The 21,669-nt window shown below is 41.7% G+C and overlaps 1 protein-coding gene across 1 annotated transcript; it reads left to right on the forward strand.

Annotated features, from left to right (window-relative positions):
* The first annotated feature begins 390 nt into the window (after window positions 1-390).
* On the forward strand, window positions 391-18,612 carry LOC117401145 (desert hedgehog protein). Its single transcript, XM_034001652.3, has 5 exons — window positions 391-571; window positions 2,562-2,788; window positions 6,095-6,526; window positions 15,532-15,793; window positions 16,113-18,612. Exons 3-5 carry the CDS (start codon window positions 6,227-6,229, stop codon window positions 16,793-16,795), a joined length of 1,245 nt encoding a protein of 414 aa, XP_033857543.2. The 5' UTR covers window positions 391-571; window positions 2,562-2,788; window positions 6,095-6,226; the 3' UTR covers window positions 16,796-18,612.
* The last annotated feature ends 3,057 nt before the right edge of the window (window positions 18,613-21,669 follow it).

The raw sequence follows: 21,669 nt of genomic DNA on the forward strand, positions 1-21,669 counted from the left end.
ATTGTGATACTAATGAGGGTGAAGAAAATGAAAAGGTCTTGGTTGTTTTAACTGACACAGAAGCTTGTTGCTGCTGCAGTTTTATGGTTGCAGAGGAAGCTTGGCTATTCAGGACCTTTCACTCCCATCCTGAGCTTCTGAACGAGGGGGGAGAGAAAAAATGCAGAGTGGGAAAGCAGGAGTTGCCTTTTCATTTTATAAAATGAAAAAAATGGCTTGCTGTGACTGTCAGGAAAGTGGAAGCTGAAGTCGGCTCGTTGCGTTGATTGTCTGAAAGACGAAGAATTATTTTGATTTGTGGACGGCCCCACCCCAACAATTTTTTTGCTATTTATTGCTACAGGAAACCGAGGAAGCCGTGGAGTGAGCCCCGGAGATGACACGGGTTCAAATGAGCCAGGAGGAAGGGGGGGCTCAGGGCTGAGAGAAAGCGGTTCCTAGCTTCCTCGCTGTCTTGTGTCCCAGCTTCCTAGCTAATGATCTGAATTAGACACAGCGGAATCGGGAGAGGAATAAAGACATTACGAATCTGGGCGTCCGGTTCTTGACTCAGACTTCCATACAGTTAAAGGTATGTCAATGGGGTGGGAGTCCAGTAGGGGTTTATTAATTCTTTCAGCAGTCTTTTAAGTTTGCTTTACTGTTCAAACTTCATTTTTAAAATTGTAAGCTGATGTTTTAGCCTGTATGTTGAGGGGCAGCTGCTAGTTATACTGTAATATTGGTGTGCTGTGCCACACTATACTGTGGGACTTCTTCACAAAGCTTTAACTCAGGAGCTATTTCAAATAAATCTCTATGTTTTTTTTTATGAATGAAATTGATATTTTGTTAGTGTTTTTTTTTTTTTTTTTAAAGAAGCTTTAAAATAGTTTTATGAATAGCAAACTACATTTTATTCATAACAACAGACTTTGTTCAAAACATTCTTTAAACATTATGTACTAATAAATAAACTCAACAACAAAAATAATAACAATAGTTAAATATTTGCTAATTAAGCCTACATATCATCCATAATTTAATCACTTTTTATTTTTCATTAATCGTAAACAAAAAAAAACCTTTGGGTTTTCCCAGTAACTCCTCTTGCAAAACACTTCTGAGTGCTGGGAAAAGTGGTTCATCTGCGGACTGATCACCTTCTTTGCCCTTCAGCGGCCCCTACTGGTCAGGTGGATATTAAAAATGCTGGGCCTAGGCTCTAGACTTTCAGTAACCTGGCAACACTGGTCGATGAAAATAGACTATTGGCTTGACAGCAGTGGCGTACGTTTTTGGGGGGAATAAATATGACTATTTTCACAGTTGTGTTGATGTAGACAACATTCCCTTCGCATATTACAACACAGGCAGAAGAATGAAAACTCACCTGCCGGTTTGTGTTGAATTATCGTCATTAGCGCTGAAAGGGAGAGCGCGGTTTCTCCGAGAGACAGCGAAGAGCGCTGTTCGGCAGCGTCGGTGACCGTCGGCCGGTTTTCATTTCTTTTTATCAGCCCCCCGCCGGCTCCCCACAGAGCCGTCAGCCCGTCAATGTGTTTCCTTTTGGCCCCAGAAACACACTGGCGAGGTATTGTAGAAAGAGAGAAAACAGGAAGGAGGGAACTGTCTGTCCGAACGAACCGAGATACCAGAAGTATCACAGAGAGGTTATCAGCGGAGAGGCGCGAGATTCGCTGCGTCAGGGTCAGCGCACGAGACCCTGAGCGGAGGTTTCCAGAGACAGCAGCAGCAGGCAGGCAGCCAGTCCCTATGATCCTCAGATAAAAAATAAAACAGCCACAGGTCAAGCTGTACGTATCAATGTGCGCTACTACATATCTACAGTTTAGGAATTTCTAAACGGTTTAAAACCCTTTCGTGGGAAATATAAAAATAGCTTTTAAAAAAAAACCTTTGGACACGAGAAGTATATTTAATCTTTTTTTTCACATTGCTTTATAAAAAAATGTGATTCGGCTTATATGAGGCTGTCATGCATTTGTGTATTTCATATGCCCCATATGAGGCCACCATGCACGAAAGGCTTCAAAATCCTAATAATAGTGTTCTCTACAATTGATGTTTCTTGATAGTTTATTATTTAGAAGCTTTGCTGACTGTTCCAGCAAAAAAATAGCACTGCTGTGAGGTGGTTTTAGAAATGAGCAATAGCAGTGTGCAACTGCAATTTATGTCCCCTTTGCAAATGTGTATCCGTAAATCTCTATGCATGAGGGGACAGAAAGTACAGCTGCACACACCGTTAGCGGTCATTTTTCAAACCAGCTCGCTTATGTTCCGCTTTAAAAAGTTGCTGAAAAGGGCATTTGTGCTGCAATAGTTTGTAAGCATGGAAAATAATCACTTAAAAAGAAACAGAGATCCATGCAGAACTCACATAGCAGGAGTTACACTAGCTAAGGAACTAAACATTAGGGAAATAAAGGTAATCTGCTTGCACTGTATTAGTGAGAAGACAGGATTATACCGGACTTGACAAGGCCAATTTGACTTCACACACGGTATTTAACTTGGAAACTCTAATGGTAATTACCACACGACTGTATTGTTTACAGGTTTACCTTCCTATGTACTCCAGTCCCTGCTATACAGTGCCTCCTGCTGGTCGAGTGAGCCACTGCGACTCTTCACTGCTGCTGCTGGATACATTAATACAGATCCTGGATTGCCTGTTATAATGATTTCTGTCAGCAGGGGGCACTGCTACACCTTTGCATGCCAGTGACTGAATACACGTTGACCAGTTGAGAGCGGCCTGAGACCGAACTGGGACAGGATTGAGGTTCTCTCCCTCTCTTCTCTCTGTCTGTCTGTCCCTCTGTCTGTCCCTCTGTCTCTCTCTCTCTGTCTGTCTGTCTCTCTCTCTCTCTCTCTGTCTGTCTGTCTGCGTCTCTCTCTCTCTGTCTGTCTGTCTCTCTCGCTCTCTCTCGCTCTCTCTGTCTCTCTCTCGCTCTCTCTCTCTGTCTCTCTCTCTCTGTCTGTCTCTCTCTCTCTGTCTGTCTGTCTCTCTCTCTCTCTCTGTCTGTCTGTCTCTCTCGCTCTCTCTCTCTGTCTCTCTCTGTCTGTCTGCGTCTCTCTCTCTCTCTCTGTACCACTGTCCCTCTGTCCCTCATCTTTCATGTCATGAGCACTACAGTCACCAAAAAGAAATAAAGCACAGAAAATAGGCTTTGCATGATAAATATTTAGTTTATCTGCTGTGCTAAAAATCGTAGTATTTTGTTCCGAAGGGGTGTTGCTGTGAATGCTCCACACGGATATTTTGACAGAGTCGTCGGGTGATGTCTCATGGAAAGCTGTTTATTGTTTACTCCCTGTCCCAGCTAAACATCTCCTTTATCAAACCATCTGCTTAATCAACAGCATGAGATCACACTGGGTAAGACGTAGCCAAAAGCCTAGGGCTAAACCTGAGGGAACAGCAAGACACTGTTTCAGGAACAGTGGCTTGAAACCTGGTTCCATGAGACTGGGAGACCTAATCTGAGGCAACGTTTCAAACCACAAGTCTCCCCTGGTGTGCCGTTCAGTGGCCTGAAACCTAGTCTCCTGAAACCAAGTTCCAAGCCACGAAGTGTTCCCTTCGTTTAAAATGTAAGTAGTGTTCAAGAAATTGGAATTACCAGCTACTGATGGACTTCAACTTATACTGTGAGGACAGGTTAGCTAAATTAAACCCAAGTAATAAAAATGGTCTAACTTTACAAGGATTTCAAGAGAAAACTGCATATTTATGTATCTTCCTATTCTTATTAGCTTTTATACTTTGTTCCAGGGTGTATTAAAAACGTGACTATCCACTGACCCCTACTGGACAAAGGTGATAGTACACGATTGTTTAAATGGTTTGGAACTTTTCTAGTTGAATGTACGTTTTAATACGAACACGGTTAATACGGTTGAGTTTCTTTGACCGGTACACAAAGTCACTGTGTTCCTTACCTGTACCCTATATCTGGACGTTAAAACAAAATACATTTTTTTATTTTAATAACATATCTCAATAGGGAAATGCAAAATAAATAATACAGACACTATTGCATTTTAATAATAATAATAATAATAATAATAATAATAATAATAATAACAACAACAACTTGGCGTTTTATTCAAATGCTAGAAATCAAATTAAATTATTCATTTTATTTAACCTTTATTTTCCCAGATAAGAAGATTGTGGTCAAGGGGCAAACACCACAGCAACACACAATATATATATATATATATATATATATATATATATATATATATATATATATATATATATATATATATACAACATAGAAAAACAAATAACACATTAACAAGTGCATACACATGCATCAGACAATAACGAATTCAGATTCCGATTCAAAACATCTTCCGAAACAAAACTCTGTAGTTTTGAATTTGATTTGAAATTCATTCCAGTCATAAGCAGCCGCAAACTGAAACGAATTACACCTAAAACCAGTGGCCACTGTGGGGAGAACCAATCTAATAAACGAATCTGATCTTCAATTGTAAACTGAAGCACAGAACTGTAACAGGTTGCGCAGATATAGTGCGGTTTCCCCAGTCAGGGGTCTATAAACTAACCTAAACCGATGATCCAATCCTCTACTGTGCAATGAAGGCCATTCAACCGTAATATAAAGATCACAATATGAAGATAAGAAGCAGCAGTTAGAAATCTTACAGCAGAATGGTATAAAGCATCAAGCTTCCCCAAAGCAGTACCGGTATTTAAATTTTACTTTTAAAATTAGGTGCAGCATGTTTATGGGAACGGGGCATCTAATATAAAATAATAATGATGATAATGTGAGTTGCATATATCAATTTATATGTGAATGTCTTATTAAAAAGACTTTAAAATGATCGCGCAATTAGTGATTACATTAGTGTTGTCTAAGAACAGTGCTCACAGTGAGAGTACTTAAACAGTGATATTGAAATGAAATAATGCAAAGATATTCACGAATCATGCACAGACAAAACTTGATTAATTTAGCTAAAACATGATGTGCTTGAAAATGTAATGTACTCTCAGCACTTAATAATACAATATGTACCTAGCAAAAATATTGCCATTACTATGGTATCACTACTATGACTAATAATAACAATTACATTAGATTTGAACTGTTGTGTCTGTGCGGGTGCGCGCGTGTGTGCCGGGGGCGTGTGGCGCTGGTGTCGGGAGCGCGCAGGGATGAGGGCTGTCTCCAGCCACTGTTGGGTCTTATTAAAGAGAGGAGCCCAGGCGACAGGGCACACGCACCGCGCCAGACACTTGATTCCTAAGACGGGACAAGACTAAACGAGAAAGATACAGATAGGCTAGGGGAGGAAAAAAAACATAAGTGTAATAAAAAAAATCTAACATTTAAGATTTTTTTAAAGGATTTAAAACACATCTGTGTGGTGAAGAGAACGACTTTACTGCTCCACAAGGCGCGCACCTGACCCGGCTATGAAACTGCGTGTGTTCAGAGAGCGGACCGCGCGATGAGATTATTTATTAACGTTTTTAAAATATTATTTATATAGTGGATGTACGGTTGGACAGCAAGCAAGTTCAACAGCAACTAGTCAAGTATTGGACTATAGTTTTATTTATTATTATTATTATTATTATTATTATTATTATTATTATTATTATTATTATTATTATTTAAGATAAAATAAAAGGAACAAAAATTGAACAATATATATAAAACTCTGTATTGTACAAAAATTCTCAACCCCAAACAGTGCGATTTGTTTGAGGCGGGGAGCTAGTGAGATAAGGTTTTAGAAAAATAACTCGCGCTTTTGAAGGGTAGCCGCGCACTGTATTTGAATTGCGACTAGTTTCGTTTATTTAATTAATTAATTTTAATTCAAATATTTTACTGACAACGAAGACACTGAAAGTGGAATGTGTCTGATTTAAAATTGACGGTCTTTTTAGAGGAAAAACTGAAATAAGAAAAATTTAGTGACTGTGCGTGTTTCTGTGCAAGACAAGTGTATAATAATAATAATAATAATAATAATAATAATAATGGTATGTTAAAGTCTTTTATTTATTTATTCTATTGTTTTAAACAACAACAACCACTAGAAGACGAGTAAGAAGTTGCCGGTTTGATGTGGGTTCTGTGGGCTTCTTGACTGGACCGGTCTCGAGGTTGGATTATCGTCTTCACATGGCTGCTGCTCGAGTTTGCGACTGAAGGTCTCGGGTCGGTGAGGGATGCTGTCCTGGCACAGACTGGCACGACTCGGCCTGCTTTCCCTCAGCTGCTGGGTGCTAGCCCAGGGCTGCGGACCGGGACCGGGTACCGGCCACCGAACACGACCCAAGAAGCTGACGCCCATGCCTTACAAACACTTTGTACCCAACTTCTCCGAGAACAACCTGGGCGCCAGCGGGAGGCAGGAGGGCAAGATCACGCGCAACTCGGAGCGCTTCAAGGACTTGATTCCAAACTACAACCCGGATATCATCTTCAAGGACGAGGAGAACACGTCGGCGGACCGCCTCATGACACAGGTAGGCTGGGGCTTGTGAAAAACTAACACCGCGCATCTTTTACTTAGAGAGAACCACTGGGCTTTTTAAACACGGCGTAGTCCCCCTTATAAAATGTTTGTAGTTTACCATGGTTGTACTATGTACTATGTATTCACTAAAAAAGAAACTCAGACACAGAGATAAGGGTATGAAGTTTAAAAGACCAGCAGCCATAACTAAAACTTTATTTAAAAACGTAATCATTTTTTATATTAACCTTACTGCCTAATAATAATGCCTTATAATGCTTCAGTTTAGTTTAAACTCGCGATACCAGCTGCTAAATGTGTTCAGTGTGTTATTCACAGTTTATTAGTACATTCTCCAATGATTACCAAATGGAGAGCAGCTTTAGTACTGTTTGCTCTGTATTTACTTGAGTTCTAAATGTGGTACACTCTAGACGTTTCTAAGTGTAAACGGTACAGATAAGTCCAGTGGAGCTGTTGGGAACATTTACAAATACAGAATCACAGTTATGTGAAGATTACAATTACAGTTTTGAATGGCACGATTACAGTTATAATTGACCCCAGTTCTGACGCTAGGGTAAGCCACAACTGGAGTATTAAGAGCATTTTACAGCACCAGGGAATGCTGGCGTTTCCATGTCCAGTGAATTCCACGAGGCTGTAAAATGCTCTAAAATCGAATTTCTGAAAATAAAAATGGGATACAACGGTCATCTAAACAGGAGCGTGGATGAGTTAAGAAAACAGTGATATTTCAGTGCCAGGTTCCCAGTTTGAATGAGTCAATGGAAGCCCAAGCGCCATCTATTGCCAGCAATATGGAGGGAAACTTGAAGCAAAGTGATAGATCTGCTACCTCTAGAAAGACACTGGCTGATCTAGCCTGGGTTGTAGATAGCTATGGAACTACACAGTATTTCAGTAATTTCAACAAGATCAGGATGGTCTTTCAGCAAGACCAGGATGATTTTAAACACTATAAAAAAGGAAAGGCGGGCAGGAACATGAAGAAAATGCCACTTGAAGTAACATACTCCTTACTGAATGAATGCAGGGGACATTTCAATGAGTTTAGTTTAAACGCTTTGGGGATGGCTGCATGTTCAGTCGGAGCTCAGCTAAAATGAAGTGGGTTCTGGCGCAGGAGACCGCAGGCTGCAGAATCTTGGTAAACACCTGCTATTTCATTGGGCAGTATTAATCCATCTTTATTTGAGGAACCTGTAAGGCACCCTCTAGTGGGCAGTGAATGAAATGCAGTTGTTTAAGGGTATAATTTCCCTAATCATGTAATTGTCTTTTCATGTCTTATATATGTGTGTTCTGTAGTATTCTCCATTACTGTTTCTGCTTAGATCAGCATTTATGAGGCACGCTAACTGGTTTTTCAAAGGGCGTGTTGAAGAATGACCACTAGGGGGTGTTCAGCTGTCATCTCTGTCACTGTTGCAAAGAGGGCAGATATTGCAGTAACACACCCTAGTGGTCACTCTAGAAAGGGAGCTTTTAGAAGCAATTGCTGGAGCTGTTGGAAAGCATGGCAGTAGATCTATACAGGAACGACTATAGGGAATGACAGAAAGCACAATAGCATATAGACAAGGTAAGGAATGTAATATTCTGAAAATTTATATGGTATAAATGATCCTTTTTAAGGTGCTGGAGAGCTGATAATGCAGAATCTGAGAATGCTGTGCTTTAGTGCTCCTTTCCATTAGAGAAGACGCAAATGGAGTTAGAAATGGTGGTAAAGCTACAAGAAGAAACAGGCCTGTATGAATGCAATGCCTTCTCTTAATCTTTAACTGAAATCTCATCTATCAGAACAGGGTAAATATTCTCCTAGTTCTGCTGGCCTGCCCTGTGTGTCACGGTAGGAATGTTTTACTTTCTTACAAAAAGGTTTGGAAAATTATAAGCTTAGCATACAGTCTTCCCATGAAGAAACCCCAGCGTAACCAGCCATGGCAATAGACCGGGTTCGAGGATTGCACTGCGGTCCTGCTATGATAGCGCACTGTCTGTCAGCTGCTGCTGTGGTACCACAGTACTGCAATAGATTACCAAGCAATGCGTATTAGCATTTATCCTTCATTGAAGACTTCTAGTCAAAATGTTGGTCATCAAATTCGTAAAGTTTCTTTTACTGTGGCTGTAAACATTCGAGATTACATTGCTGAAGATTTTAGGATTAAAACGTTAACCCTAATAAAAGCTGACCCTAGTAATACAAGCTTATCAAAGTGTAATAAAGCATAGGTAAGAGAGGCATGGTAAAACATTTTAAACGTTTCCTGGTACCTAATCCCTTCCTGTTATTCAGGACACTCATATGTAGTGTCTGTTGTGTTTTGCTCTGTGCCACTCACCGCTAGCCCTGTCTCTCTCTAGCTCTCTCTACGATGCCCAGGGCATTGTTTCTTGTTCTGGGTGTCATAGTAACTGGGATGGGGGGAGGTGGGGTTTCATCTGGTTGCCTAGGAGACAGCAGTCCAGTCTGCATCCTGTTTCCATGGCGATGGCCCTGAGGGCCGCTGCAGTCGAAATGACCTCTGAAATTCCTCCCCTCCCTGTCCTGTCCCCCTCTTCATGTTTACCTCTGCACGGATCCATCTAGCAAATTCTAGCAAAGGCCAGCATTCATTTTCATTAGCCCAGTTTTATCAAGCTCCTTTCCTGGGCAATTTCTCTGTGAAATGAAAATAAATGGATCATCCTAATATAATATACATGGTTAATCATGAAGCCACTCTCAGCCCAAAACAACTGAACAGATTTCATTACATTCCAGCACGTCTTATTCTGTTGTCTTTTTGCATGCTAGACTGCCAATGGACTAAACTTCTAAAGAGGCGGAGAACAGCATTGACTATGTGTTCTTTTCTTTTAATTAAAACTTGATTTATTTGAAGTTAATATGGAGAGCTGACCCTGACTCTTCATGCTATAAAAGTGTCATGTTGTTTCACACTCTGGGTGACAGAACCACTCAGCTGCACTTCGCAGTCCTCCTGCCCCCCCACATTTCTCACGAGAAACCCTCTTAAGCCGGGTCTACACCTGAGCGATCAGTTGCGCAACCCAATCGCTATCAAAATTGCACAACTTAATCACCTGGAAATGCTTTGTCCACACCTGTGCAACTAGTTGCGCAACGTTTCCCGCGTTTAGAAGTGTGTGTAGTTTTTGGTGCTGGTGCTGTCTGTTCTTTCCTTCAGTCTGTCATTATCTTTCGTAAACGATGGCTTAACTAATTACCGATGAAGAACTGGCTGTTATAGTCGTGTCATCTGTAGTTATTTTAAATGCAATATTAAAAGCAGAAGTCACGTAAATGCTGGCCAAGACCTTGGCTGAGGCGTCGTCAGAAACACAGTGCATATAGTTGACATCTTTTTAAATTTACTGCCTCTTTACCACAGGAAAGCAAACGAGAGTCACAAGGTTGTAACAACCAATCATGTTTGTAACCGTGCACATGATCAAAAACGTTACTCAGCAGATCACTTGTAATTAGAGTGTGTCTCTCCTGTAAGCAACCAGTTATAAGCGATTCAGCTGCAAGCAACCAAGTTAGGCAACTGATCGCTCCGGTGTAGACCCGGTTTCAGACCAGAAGAGAGACTGGATCAGCTCAACTGTACATATTCAAGAGGAAGTCGCTTCAGATTTCATTCTTCTTTGTTTTTTTTTACTGTCCCCTTAACTGTTTATGATGTTTGCAATCAGTCTTGGTTCTATTTCAATTATGCAAACATTGTTCTGAGTTTCAGTTCAGGCGCTGCGCTTCCGTTCTGGTAGCCTGCTGTTGATGTATGTAAAGTAGACAGATCAGGGAAAGTGTTTTAGATAAGTATGAGCCAGCGCCATCCAGTGATCTCCCACTTTGGATCAAATGTATTTTTGTTTCTCCAGCAATACACTGCTGTGCACTAGATGGTGCTAGCTTAAATATAAAGACACTTGACTTATCTAGGCTACATTACATATATCTATGGAAAGCAACTGGAACAAAAGAGCAGCAACCTCAACTTATAGTCAAAACAACTTAAAACATCATTGTAAAAAAACTGTGTTTGAGTATTTGTACTAAGAATGCAAACATGATTAAAAGTTAACCAATACCTTAAAATGTATTTTTCTTAGCTCTTGTAACGAATCTCCTCCTAGCGGTTGATGAGTTAATAATACTGAGCCTCAGACAGGTACTTAACTTTCCATTCAATTCAATGGGCTGAGATGCCAGGTCATTAAACTCCCATTAGCTTTATTAGCATACTAGCCCCCTTGTAGTGTGCTGAGACTGGCCCCTCTTACAATGCTATGGAATAGATAACCCGCTGGTACCTGTGCTGGAGGTCACATGGTCTTATTGCAGCGAGTTTGAACTACAATACATGATTAGGTACCAGGAAGCAGCTGCATTTGTAGCTTTGACATGCCTGCTTATTCCAAACTGTATAAAATCTAAGCAGAGCACCAAGAAAGGCTTCATTGTGTAGCCTGGTTCCAGTGCGGGGTCGCCTGCCTGAATTCTCGCCTGCTTGAGTAATTCACTGATTGGAAAAGCCCCTATTGTTGTCGTGAACAATATCACTGCTTCCCAGCAAAGTGCGAGAATTGTACCAGCGCTCTGTCTTTCTCTCCGTCACATTCCCCCTCTCTCGCTCTCTCGCTCTCTCTCGCTCTCTCCCCCTCCGCCCTACATTCTTTCCATCTGCCTCTCACTCCTGACACAGTCGTATCCTTTCACAAGTCTGTCACAATGACCAGTGCGTGTACAAGCTGAACAGCATTGTGCTGAGTGTTCAATAGGGGTTCATTTGGGGCTCTGGTAGAATGATCTAATACAGTCTTTAATATCAATGCGGCTTGTGTGATTGATTGAGCCTCTTATTAACATCACTAAATACATTCATCTTGCATGGTTATGAAATATCACAGTTATCCCATGTATTCTTCTAGAAGTTAAGTATAGTTGAACCCGACTCCATGGTATCAGATTATCTTCTTGTGACCCCATGTGTGGATGGGCAAGATGCAGTTTCTGCCCATAGGTGAAATTTACACTGGGGGCCGTGGGGGACATGTCCCCCCCCCCCCCCCCCCCTCACTTTTTCAACGACGGTGAAATGTCCCCCTCACGTTGCAGCACTTCTAAAACGTTTATTTCTCAACAATGTATTTGTATAATCACTAGTTAGTATAGAAGTCTCCATTAGGACCCAGCGGAGACGGAAACCAACTGAGGCAGCGTTGATGTGCATTGCATTATGGGAGATCTAAGCACAGAAAGCACAGTAAAGAATTTTTTTTGTTTGTTTTTATTTCCAGATTTCTCAATTGTGATACCATTTCGCAGGGCTATGGTCTCAGTACTAGAAAAATATTTTCGATTCAAACATTGGTGTCTTATTGTTGTAGAGTGGCTCTGAAATTCATTCCGGTTTTAATTTTTTAATACAATGGCTACACTCCAGTGTACCTGATTTAGTTGGACTTGATTCTGAGCTCTTTTGAGACCACAGTGGCGCTTGAAACTTGACATTCCACCTTGCTCAAGCATGCACAGTCACTGTTTTAAACATGCCAAATACCCATGGGTGTGAAACTAACAATCGATGACTGAGAACACATATCATGGGACCATAAAAAGATACAAATAAATATGCAGAAGGCATTCAAATCCTTAGTTCCTTGTAAGTTTGACTTGACTGTTTTTTTTAGTTATTTCTCTTCTAAAAATGTTCATGCATCTTCTACATGTTTACATAGAAAGTAAAGCACTGTTTCACTTTCCTCCATAAACACTGCGGATAAGAGATCGCCAAACGCTCTGGTTTGCGATTATAAGCTATGATAGCAAATAGGCTTTGACTCAGAGCGTTAACTCAGCCAAGAAGCATATTTTGTAAGAAAGTCATGTTTTTTTTCTGTGAAAATGTAGTTTTGTATATAAGACCATGTGCCTTTATCTATGCATAAACACTATGCAACAGCATGGTAAATTGTGACAGTAACACTGGCAAAATACCAAAGGTATCCTAATAGATATCCACCAGTTTCTTTTGTGAAATACAAGCCCACATGGTTCTCTCGCATACAGTATAAGAACACCCCACCAATTGTGCAGTCACTGTTTTACACTGGGAAGAAACTACATCAAACAGTGTATTGACTACCCCTTCCTGCAACATCGCAATAGATTCAATCAAAAAATGACAGCACCCGCTGTTATGTCCCTGTTCTATGGCGGCATTCATTCAAACTTTCTAGAGGTGCTGTGAATGTCTTTTAACAAAGTCCTACTAAAACATAACTCAAGACTCTTTTGCTAATGCAGTGGAGTGTCCTCCTATGTCTGGAACTATGATTGAATACCACCATAGTGCTGAAGCACTGATTGAATACCGCCATAGTGCAAAGAATGCTGGTTGAATAGAGCTATTGTTAAGGGAAATAACTCTGTGGTGTATTTTGGATTGATTCCTACTAGTTTTCTACTATTCTAATAGTTTTTTCCCTTAGAACGTTATTCATTATTAATAAACAATCAACAGTGCTGAATCAAGAAACACTAAAAGAAACTCAAATTTAATGACAAACGTTTCCACTAGAAGTATTTACTGCACAGCGTTTTTATCATAGCATTTTATGACCATAAAAAAAATGGTTTATTTCCAGACCCCTGCCTCAGAACAAACTACATTTATTCAAAAACATTTTTTTGTTACATCTAAAAAAAAAGAGGTATTTTTTTCAATAATTGAACATTTTTATATATAAGTTATATTACCTTAGTTGCTGTGGGATAAACTAAAGTGATTTTGTTAACAATTTAATTATTTAACTTATAGTTGTAATCAAACCAACTGCAATGAAAATGATAACAGGTTGCATACAAACATTTTATAAAATTACCAAAAGTTCATTAATCAAACTATAAACCTGATTGGTTGCATATGTCCAGGTAACAATGTCAAAGCTCCGTAGAATACAGTGCAGACCTGTAATCGAAACGTTTGTCATTGAATTGGAGTTTTAGCATTTCTTACAGCACTGAAAGTCCCAGCGCGGGTGCATTGGGGAGTGAGGGGAACTGTCTGGCACATGATGGTATACGGTTCTGCACAGCCTCCCTCTCTCCATTAATAAGTGATCAGCTAGCGTCAAGGGCCAGTGATTCCTGTAAGCACAAGGGCATGGGGAGGGCTTGCTTAGAGAGACGGGTTAATTCTTTACTGAGACAAAGCCTTGCCTGTCAGCCCCCTCCCTCTCTATCTCCCTCAAATCTGGAGCCTCAAAATACCCCTACCTGCGTGGCAATATTCACCCGGAGGCTAGCTGCTTTCTCATAGACTGTATTTGTTTTTTGATCCTTAAAGGCTACAAATGCAATTTAAACAGATATTTTTTTTACCCCTTCACTTTTTGCACACATCATTAATATTACTGAGTGTTGATATCTTTTTTTTATTTTCTCTATTACCCCTTATCAGGGGTACGCATACAAATGCAAACCCACCTGAACCCAAATCCTGGTCCTTATAGGCGTACTTTTCATAACCTACATTTTCCTAATATAATGCAAACATGGAAATAAGACTCCCATTGCACAGCAGTTTGATCCATTCCTGGTTTTACTAGGAGCTTAATAAGACACACCTGAGCTTGTTCCCTATAGACTGTGGCTAATCAAGCTCGTAATAAAACCTGGAATGGGTGAAGCTGCTATGCAATAGGAGTCTTATTTCCATCCCTGTAGTATTAAAGACTAAGTAGCTTCTAATTCTAATCAGATTTTTTTTTCACTGTCATCTTAACCCTATTAGCGGTCTTATCACAATTACTCACATATTGCGTTAATGTCTCTCACCTGAGTTAGAACTCTGCTCTTAAGTTCCAGTCACCTGCCATAGACACATGCAACTTAATTGGCTCTTGCTTTTTAGACCTGTGTGGTTTTGTCGTTTTGATATTGTGATGTTTTAAACACTGTTGACTAAGCCAGCTTCATGGTATCAGTGTAGGAGCACCAGAAGAGAGGGGCTGGCATGAGACAGCTGTTAATCCAGCCCCACTGTGAGACTGGCAATGCTCTGTGCTCCCATGTGACCAGGAAGGGATCAGAGTCACCAGGCTTCCACAGCTCTGCCCTTAATGAGCCTCGTTCGGATTCGGAGCGGTGTTTTAGTTTGTTAACTTCGATCGTATCACTGGAAATGCAGGTCGCTAAAGAATTACACGGATGATGGAAGCATTTTACTGCTTATGAAAATCACCCTGGATTCAATCGGCCACTGTGGTTCTCCTGGGATTTTCCATGCAATGACCCGGTGGATCGAGAGGGAATACATGGTACTGTTGAACACAAAAACCAAGCTGTGGTTTATCCTGGCAGGCTACAGGTTGATCAAGTCAACCCCTTAGTTTTAGACATTAACCCATTCTGTGCCATTGTCCTAATTTGTAATTCTTGGGATTTTTTTTTTTTTTTATCTGGCATCTACCTGTTATTTAAAATGTCTCTTTTACTATACTGTTATGATAACCTCCTCTGATTTAATTACATTTAGTCTCTGAGTCTAAATGTAACTATTAATCCTGTAAATACAGCCCTTCATAATCTTTTATGACGCCTCATTATAAAAACAAGAAACTGAAGCCTAAAAATGATCCATTTCTTGGTGTCTTCCTCCCCACAGTGATGATAAAGCTCCATTTTCTATATGTTGAGCTTGAAATTTCACTGCTCTGAATACAGGCACGCCTCACTTGACTATGTTGTAAATATCCCAGTCATTTTACACTTCTAAAAGACTGAAAATGTTTAGAATGGCAGCATATTGATTTAGAATGTGTCAGATTACACAAATCAGCTTGTGTCGTGATTTTTTTCAAAGATAAATTCATTTTGTACATAAGGAAGGGTTAAGGAAGGCTGGTGAAGCAGAGCACAAGAGGCCAAAATGCAGTGCTGTAACCCCCTCCCTCCCTCCCTCCTCCCTCCAGCGCTGTAAGGACTGTGTGAACTCCCTGGCCATCGCAGTGTTGAACCAGTGGCCAGGAGTGAGGCTGCGTGTGACGGAAGGCTGGGACGAGGACGGGCACCATTCCCCGGATTCCCTGCACTACGAGGGGCGGGCCGTCGACATCACCACCTCGGACCGGGACCCTCGCAAGTACGGGGTGCTGGCACAGCTGGCTGTGGAGGCGGGCTTCGACTGGGTGCACTACGAGTCCCGGTCACACGTGCACTGCTCCGTCAAGTCAGGTGAGAGAGGCGGGGAGAGCAGGACTGCAGCCCAGCGATTGCCTGCTGTGATCTTGATGAAGAATTTTAGGGGATTGACTATCTTGGGTTAATTGCACCCCGTGTGGAAAATTTTAGCAGATTTCCCATGCTTTTTGTTTGACTGTAGTTTAGCATGCTTTCCATTGTTTTTTAATATGCTTTACCGTACCTCTCTGGGCTTTACAGTGCTTATCAATGCTTTACCAACCTTTCACTATACTTTATTGCACGCTGCTATGATTTTATTATACTAATCTTTTGTAAGGGTATCTAACCTCCCCTCTCTTCTGCCTCTCAGATCACTCCGTCACAGTGAAGAAGGGGGGCTGTTTCCCTGGCAGTGCGCGGGTCACTCTGGCTGGCGGTCAGCTGGTCACTCTCTCAGCCCTGCGGCCGGGGGCTCAGGTCCTGGCGGTGGACGGTTCGGGCCGGGTGGTGCCCAGCCAGGTCCTGCTTTTTCTGGACCGCGATGTGGGCCGGAAGACCCAATTTGTGGTCCTGGAGACAGAAGAGACCCAACTGAGACTCACCCCGTCCCACCTCATCTTCCTGGCCCGCAACAGGACGCTGGACCCCAAACTCTACCGAGCTTCGTTCGCGAGCCGGGTCCGACCGGGCCACTTCGTCCTAGTGGGGCACCAAAGGGAGCTCCGCCCCTCCAGGGTCCGGGCAGTCTCATTGGAAGAGGGAGTAGGGGTGCACGCCCCCTTGACAGAGCATGGCACCCTATTGGTGGATGGTGTCCTGGCTTCTTGCTATGCCCTAATCGAGCACCACAGTTTGGCTCACTGGGCTTTTGGGCCTCTGAGGTTCCTGCACTTGCTGTACAGTGCAGTCGGGACGTCCCACACAGGGAACCTGACACAGGACAGTGTGGGGGCACACTGGGGTCGGGACGGGAACACTGGAGTGCACTGGTATGCAAAGTTGCTCTACACAGTGGGGCGCATGGTTTTGGATCCAGAGAGATTTCACCCCTAATGGTGAAGGAACCCCAACAAAACAAGTTATCGCACCAAAATCAGCCTGCCTATTAGATCTAGTTATTAGAAGGGTGGTTTCAGACTAACTAAAGAGATTAGTATGTTGAAAATTAACAGAAAAGTTATATTGAATCCAACCAAAATGATTGAATTGGTAGACAGCATGCCCTATTCTGAAGCCTTTAACCCCGATTCATAGCCCTTTGTCTTAATTTCCCTAATATTTAATTTCTTCCCAGTTCTCATACCTGTGTTCTGTATGATTTGTTCACTATCGCTGTTTCTGCTCATTATTTGTCAGCCCAGCAAAAACCTCTTCTGAAAAAAACACCAGGAGGTGGGGAACATATTAACAGTGCACTGAAGCCTGTGCAACACGAATATGCTTCCCCGCCTCACTTCCCTGCAATCTACCTTGAGTCTTTTCACAATTTATGCTGGAATAGTTAGTAAGCATGGCGATTAATAATCCTAACATAAACGATAGAGAACCACACAGAACACGCACAGTATGATGAAACAGGCAAGAAAAGTATTATTAGGAAAGTGTAGATGATTTAAAGTAGCTCTTTTTAAATTAAGTTTGATATTCTTTTTTTCAATATGGTCAAGTCCATTTAACCTGCCACTCTCACTCCCTGTGCAGCAGGTATTAGGACCCCACCTGAAACACTAAACTCCCTTTGCTGCACACAGGACTATAGATGGAGTCAGGTGGGACCCTTGTAGCTGCTGCACAGGGAGTGAATCTACGCTCTGGTATTCAACCTGCCACTACTGGAATCACAGTAAACATAAAAAGTCCTTTTGTTTCAAAGAGAGTTTTCTAAATAGAGTTATCTGCCCCTGACTAAACTAGATAATATTGTGTTTTATAAACACTACACAGTGCACTGAAAATGGTTGTTATAAGAAACTAAGGCAAGTAGACAAAAGCTTCGTCTGCTAGTTTTGTAATCCTTCTGAGGGGAAGATGTTTAATTCTTGTATGACTGCATTTGAATATACAGTTGCTGAGTTGGGTGCATTCTCCTAAAGAAATCCACTAGTTATGCTGTAACTGAATTGTCACTGGAGATTGAAGATATTTAACTTTTTATGTTTTTGAAAGTTTAAGTATATATATATATATATAAAACTAAAAAAGGAAAAAAAAATACTTCCAGTATAATATGTTAAAACTATTGCTTTTGCTGTTTGTTTGTTTTTTAAATGAAACCAAAAAATATTGTAATTTGGGCGAGTACCAACCAAAGCTTTATTTTTGTACCTGTTTGAATCGTAATATAATTGTTTCTTAATTATTCCGTTTTAATAAAGTTTGGGGGCATAATTTGTAATATTGTATGTTATTTTAATCGTTATTAATGATGTCATTCTTTTCAGTTTGTATAATAAACTAATGTTTTTTTAATGATTGAAAGGTGTTTTATAACGGGGTGTCTGATACTGGGGAACTTATTAAACAGAAAAGTACTCCGGATGAGTCATACAGTCAGGGGAGCACAGGTTCACTTCCTGGCTGTGCCAAGTTGTTGATGTTTGCTGAGGATTCCACATGGAGCATCTTGTTGGCTCTGGTGCTCCACAACAGCGACCCCTACTGGCTAAGCACCCGGTGAACTCAAAGCAGACACCTGCAACGCTGGCCATTGTCCACCAGGGACCGATAGCTCATCGATATTCACTGCAGAGCACTGGGTGTAAAGAGGCGATTGGCTTGGGGACGTCCACTGACCTTCGGTTCTCCTGAGCTGTTGTGGGGATCGCTGCGGTGATGGGATATAATCGGACATTCTAAATTGGGGAGAAATATGCGTGTAATATAATTGAAATAAAAAAATAAAAAAGCAAAGAAAATGTCCTGTGATTGAGTGAACTAGATTACAGACACAGACAGATTCTTTACCTGCACCCTAACACAGCGTTTTGTATCTCGATACATACCTAGAGTTAAATGAGTCAGATCTTGAATGCTTAACTATCAGAAGTTTGGACTCTGTACTGGTTCCTGTCCGCTGTTCGGCGGTGCTATTCTGTACCAGGTGAGTGAAGGTCTAGTGCAGAGCTGTGTTTCCAGACAGTATGTGTTTCTAACTGGTTTTCCTGCCTTTGCTGTGCTGCTCTAACCCCAGGGCAGTGCCCGCTGCCAGCACGGCACACACCATCGCTCGGGGCAAACATATTCTGCAAAACATTAACCCGGGCACCAGGAACTTAACCCTTCATAAGAGTATTACTCTGAGCAAGAACACCCTCAGTCTGACTGTCGTGATATATACAGGGCAGGTATAGGCAAGTATTGTCCTTCAGTGGACACACTTTACCTTCTCTGTATCTCTGCAGGAGGGAGCACGATCTGGATACACTGTGAAGTTTACCAAGGCATTCCTCTTGTTGTTTCATTTTGGTTTCAGTCCTCACATCCTGGTCACTGTTTATGACTCAAAAGTTTAATCAGTAGAGCTCTCAGAATCATTCCTAGCCTCTAAGTACACCTGGTACACCAGAGTGTAACCATTCATCTGTCCCCTGGACTGGATAGAAGACATATTGCATTTGTTTTATGTGATATTTCTTACTGATGTATTATATCCGCTAGGGCCAGTGTGTTCAGGAGGAACAGGTTAATGGTTACACTCTGGTGTACCGGCTGTACTTAAAGAGAATGTTTGAGAGACAATCTGATACCACAAGAGTCAGGTACAGTACAGGGCAAACAATAGCTCTGAGACAACATTAACCAAAGGAACCAAGAACTTAACCCTTCTGCAGTAGATCTGTCTCTGAGACCGTACAGAGCAGGCATGTAACCCAGATTACACAAAAGATGAAGCACCACTACCATTGAACAGCTTTTCTATTTAACAGGACAGTGTCTTTGAAACGGAATACTCCACGCACGGTCAGTGAGTGCTGTGCTTATTTCATTCCTGTGGCTCATTGTAGGTTATTGACTATTGGTTGGCCATTTGTGGAATAATTGCTCTATAAACATTCATTGGGAATCCTCTATATAGGAACAGCTCAGGGCAGCTACAGAACACAGTGAAGGAAATCTGAACCGAGCTGAAGTTTATCCATGCATGAATAGCACAACAGACACGCAGTAGGGGCACGGCACTGCAGGGGTTAAGCAGCGCTACCTGGATTATATTAATAACCGCCGCAGGGCAGGTAGTTAATCAGCAGCCAGGCTCTTGTTTTGTGTCTGGGCTCGTCCCGTCGCTCACTCGCCTCCTCAGGGTATATTGTGGAATGTGGATTGTGTTTGCAGGTGTGACACGGAACTCTGTGTTTGAAATGAGACCCCCGCCATCCACCACTGTGTACGCAAGTGCAATATACTGACTTAGCGGTCAGCCCTGTATCTCCCTCCCTGTCCAGCACTGCCCTCGCTATCATGGCAGGAGATAGCATTCAATTCTCTACATAGCCCTGGTGCTCAAAATGCATCCCAGAGGTCCCAAATAGACCGTCCTTATTAAACAACAACCACAGATCCACATTGAAGGGGGTATAGCTGGCATAATCATCCCAACAGTCTTATCCACTTCTGTTCACTATATAGTATTGAGGATACAAATAAAAATGTGTTGTGTCGAGATCGCAAGGAACATGATGCAGTTTTCAAAGAAACCGATTTTATAGCAATCTTGAGTTGTTGATATCATTCTAAGAAAAAAAAAAATAACATGCAGTGTGTCTGCTGTCCAGCAGGGGGCTAGGACTAAAATACATAGGTGTAATGCTAACACAGTAAAGGAAGTTAATAATGGGAAACACATTGACTGTGCACATTTCTAATGGGAAACGTTTTCCTTGGTTTGTCCTTGCGTGTGGGTAAGTGTTGTTTCTCCGTCTTCTCAATTCTGACCCCTATAGACCCTGTGATGGGGTGCCCCGCGCCCCTCAGATGAGCAGGAATGTGTGATCTGCAGAGTCCCGTCTTTGATCAGTGCTGCTAAGGGAGGGCTCCCAAGTTAAACTTTACTCCTCAAGTTAATCATTGCGAGCCATTCTGCTAATACTGCTTCTTACGATGTGGAAAAATATGCAAACTAACCTGGTATGGCTTTCTAGAAATATTTATGTTCCTGTATAAATTAACCTCAATAAAATGTGGTTAAGTCTGAGACTCACACACTCACACTGACACTGAGCAGTGAGTGTGACACACTGATACTGATATGAATGGGTAAGCACAAGGGAGCAGGGTGCAGAGCAGGGTACAGCACAGGGGAGCAGAGTGCAGAGCAGGGTACAGCACGGGGAGCAGGGTACTGCACAGGGGGAACAGAGTCACAGATTTACATACACTGGAGGGGGGGATCATTGGCAACTCTAAATTATAAAATAATTTATAAATAATCTTACTAGCTGCTGTCAGTCAATAGGGGAAGCATCTGGTTGGAAAGAAATCGAAGAGGTCGGATCCTCCAGGTGAGCAAGGAAGTGCAGCACGACCCATATACCTGGTCTGCAATCAGAGAAGTATAAAAGGAGCCTCAGACATTGACTGGAGATCCTGCTCCACTGGCTCAGGTGTGCAGGTTTTGATGCGGTTTCCCTCTGAAGAATGCGACGGGCTTGGCTCGCTATCTGCTCATGCTCATCTCTAGAGGCCTTGATTGAATTCGACTTATGCATCAAGTGTTTATTTAATTGCTCTTAATTGCCATTAGTCCACATCTTAAAAAAACATGTATTTATTTATTTGGTTATTTGTTTAACCAGATTTACGCATTGAGACCTCATTTACAAGGGAGAGGCTCAGGGCTGAATGGCAGCAGGCAGGGGGTCTCTCTCTCTCTCTTGAAATTCTGTTTAATTCATTATGAATAAAACTCTGATCAGAATAGTATTGCAGAT

Source organism: Acipenser ruthenus, chromosome 42 (assembly GCF_902713425.1).
Source record: "Acipenser ruthenus chromosome 42, fAciRut3.2 maternal haplotype, whole genome shotgun sequence".
Taxonomy (NCBI): Eukaryota; Metazoa; Chordata; class Actinopteri; order Acipenseriformes; family Acipenseridae; genus Acipenser; species Acipenser ruthenus.

Excerpts from the sequence above, each read along its gene's own strand:
- LOC117401145 (XM_034001652.3), top strand. The coding sequence starts at position 6,227 with ATGCTGTCCTGGCACAGACTGGCACGACTCGGCCTGCTTTCCCTCAGC. Across the intron at positions 6,527-15,531 it reads CGGACCGCCTCATGACACAG|CGCTGTAAGGACTGTGTGAA; the intron begins GTAGGCTGGGGC and ends TCCTCCCTCCAG. Across the intron at positions 15,794-16,112 it reads GCACTGCTCCGTCAAGTCAG|ATCACTCCGTCACAGTGAAG; the intron begins GTGAGAGAGGCG and ends TCTGCCTCTCAG.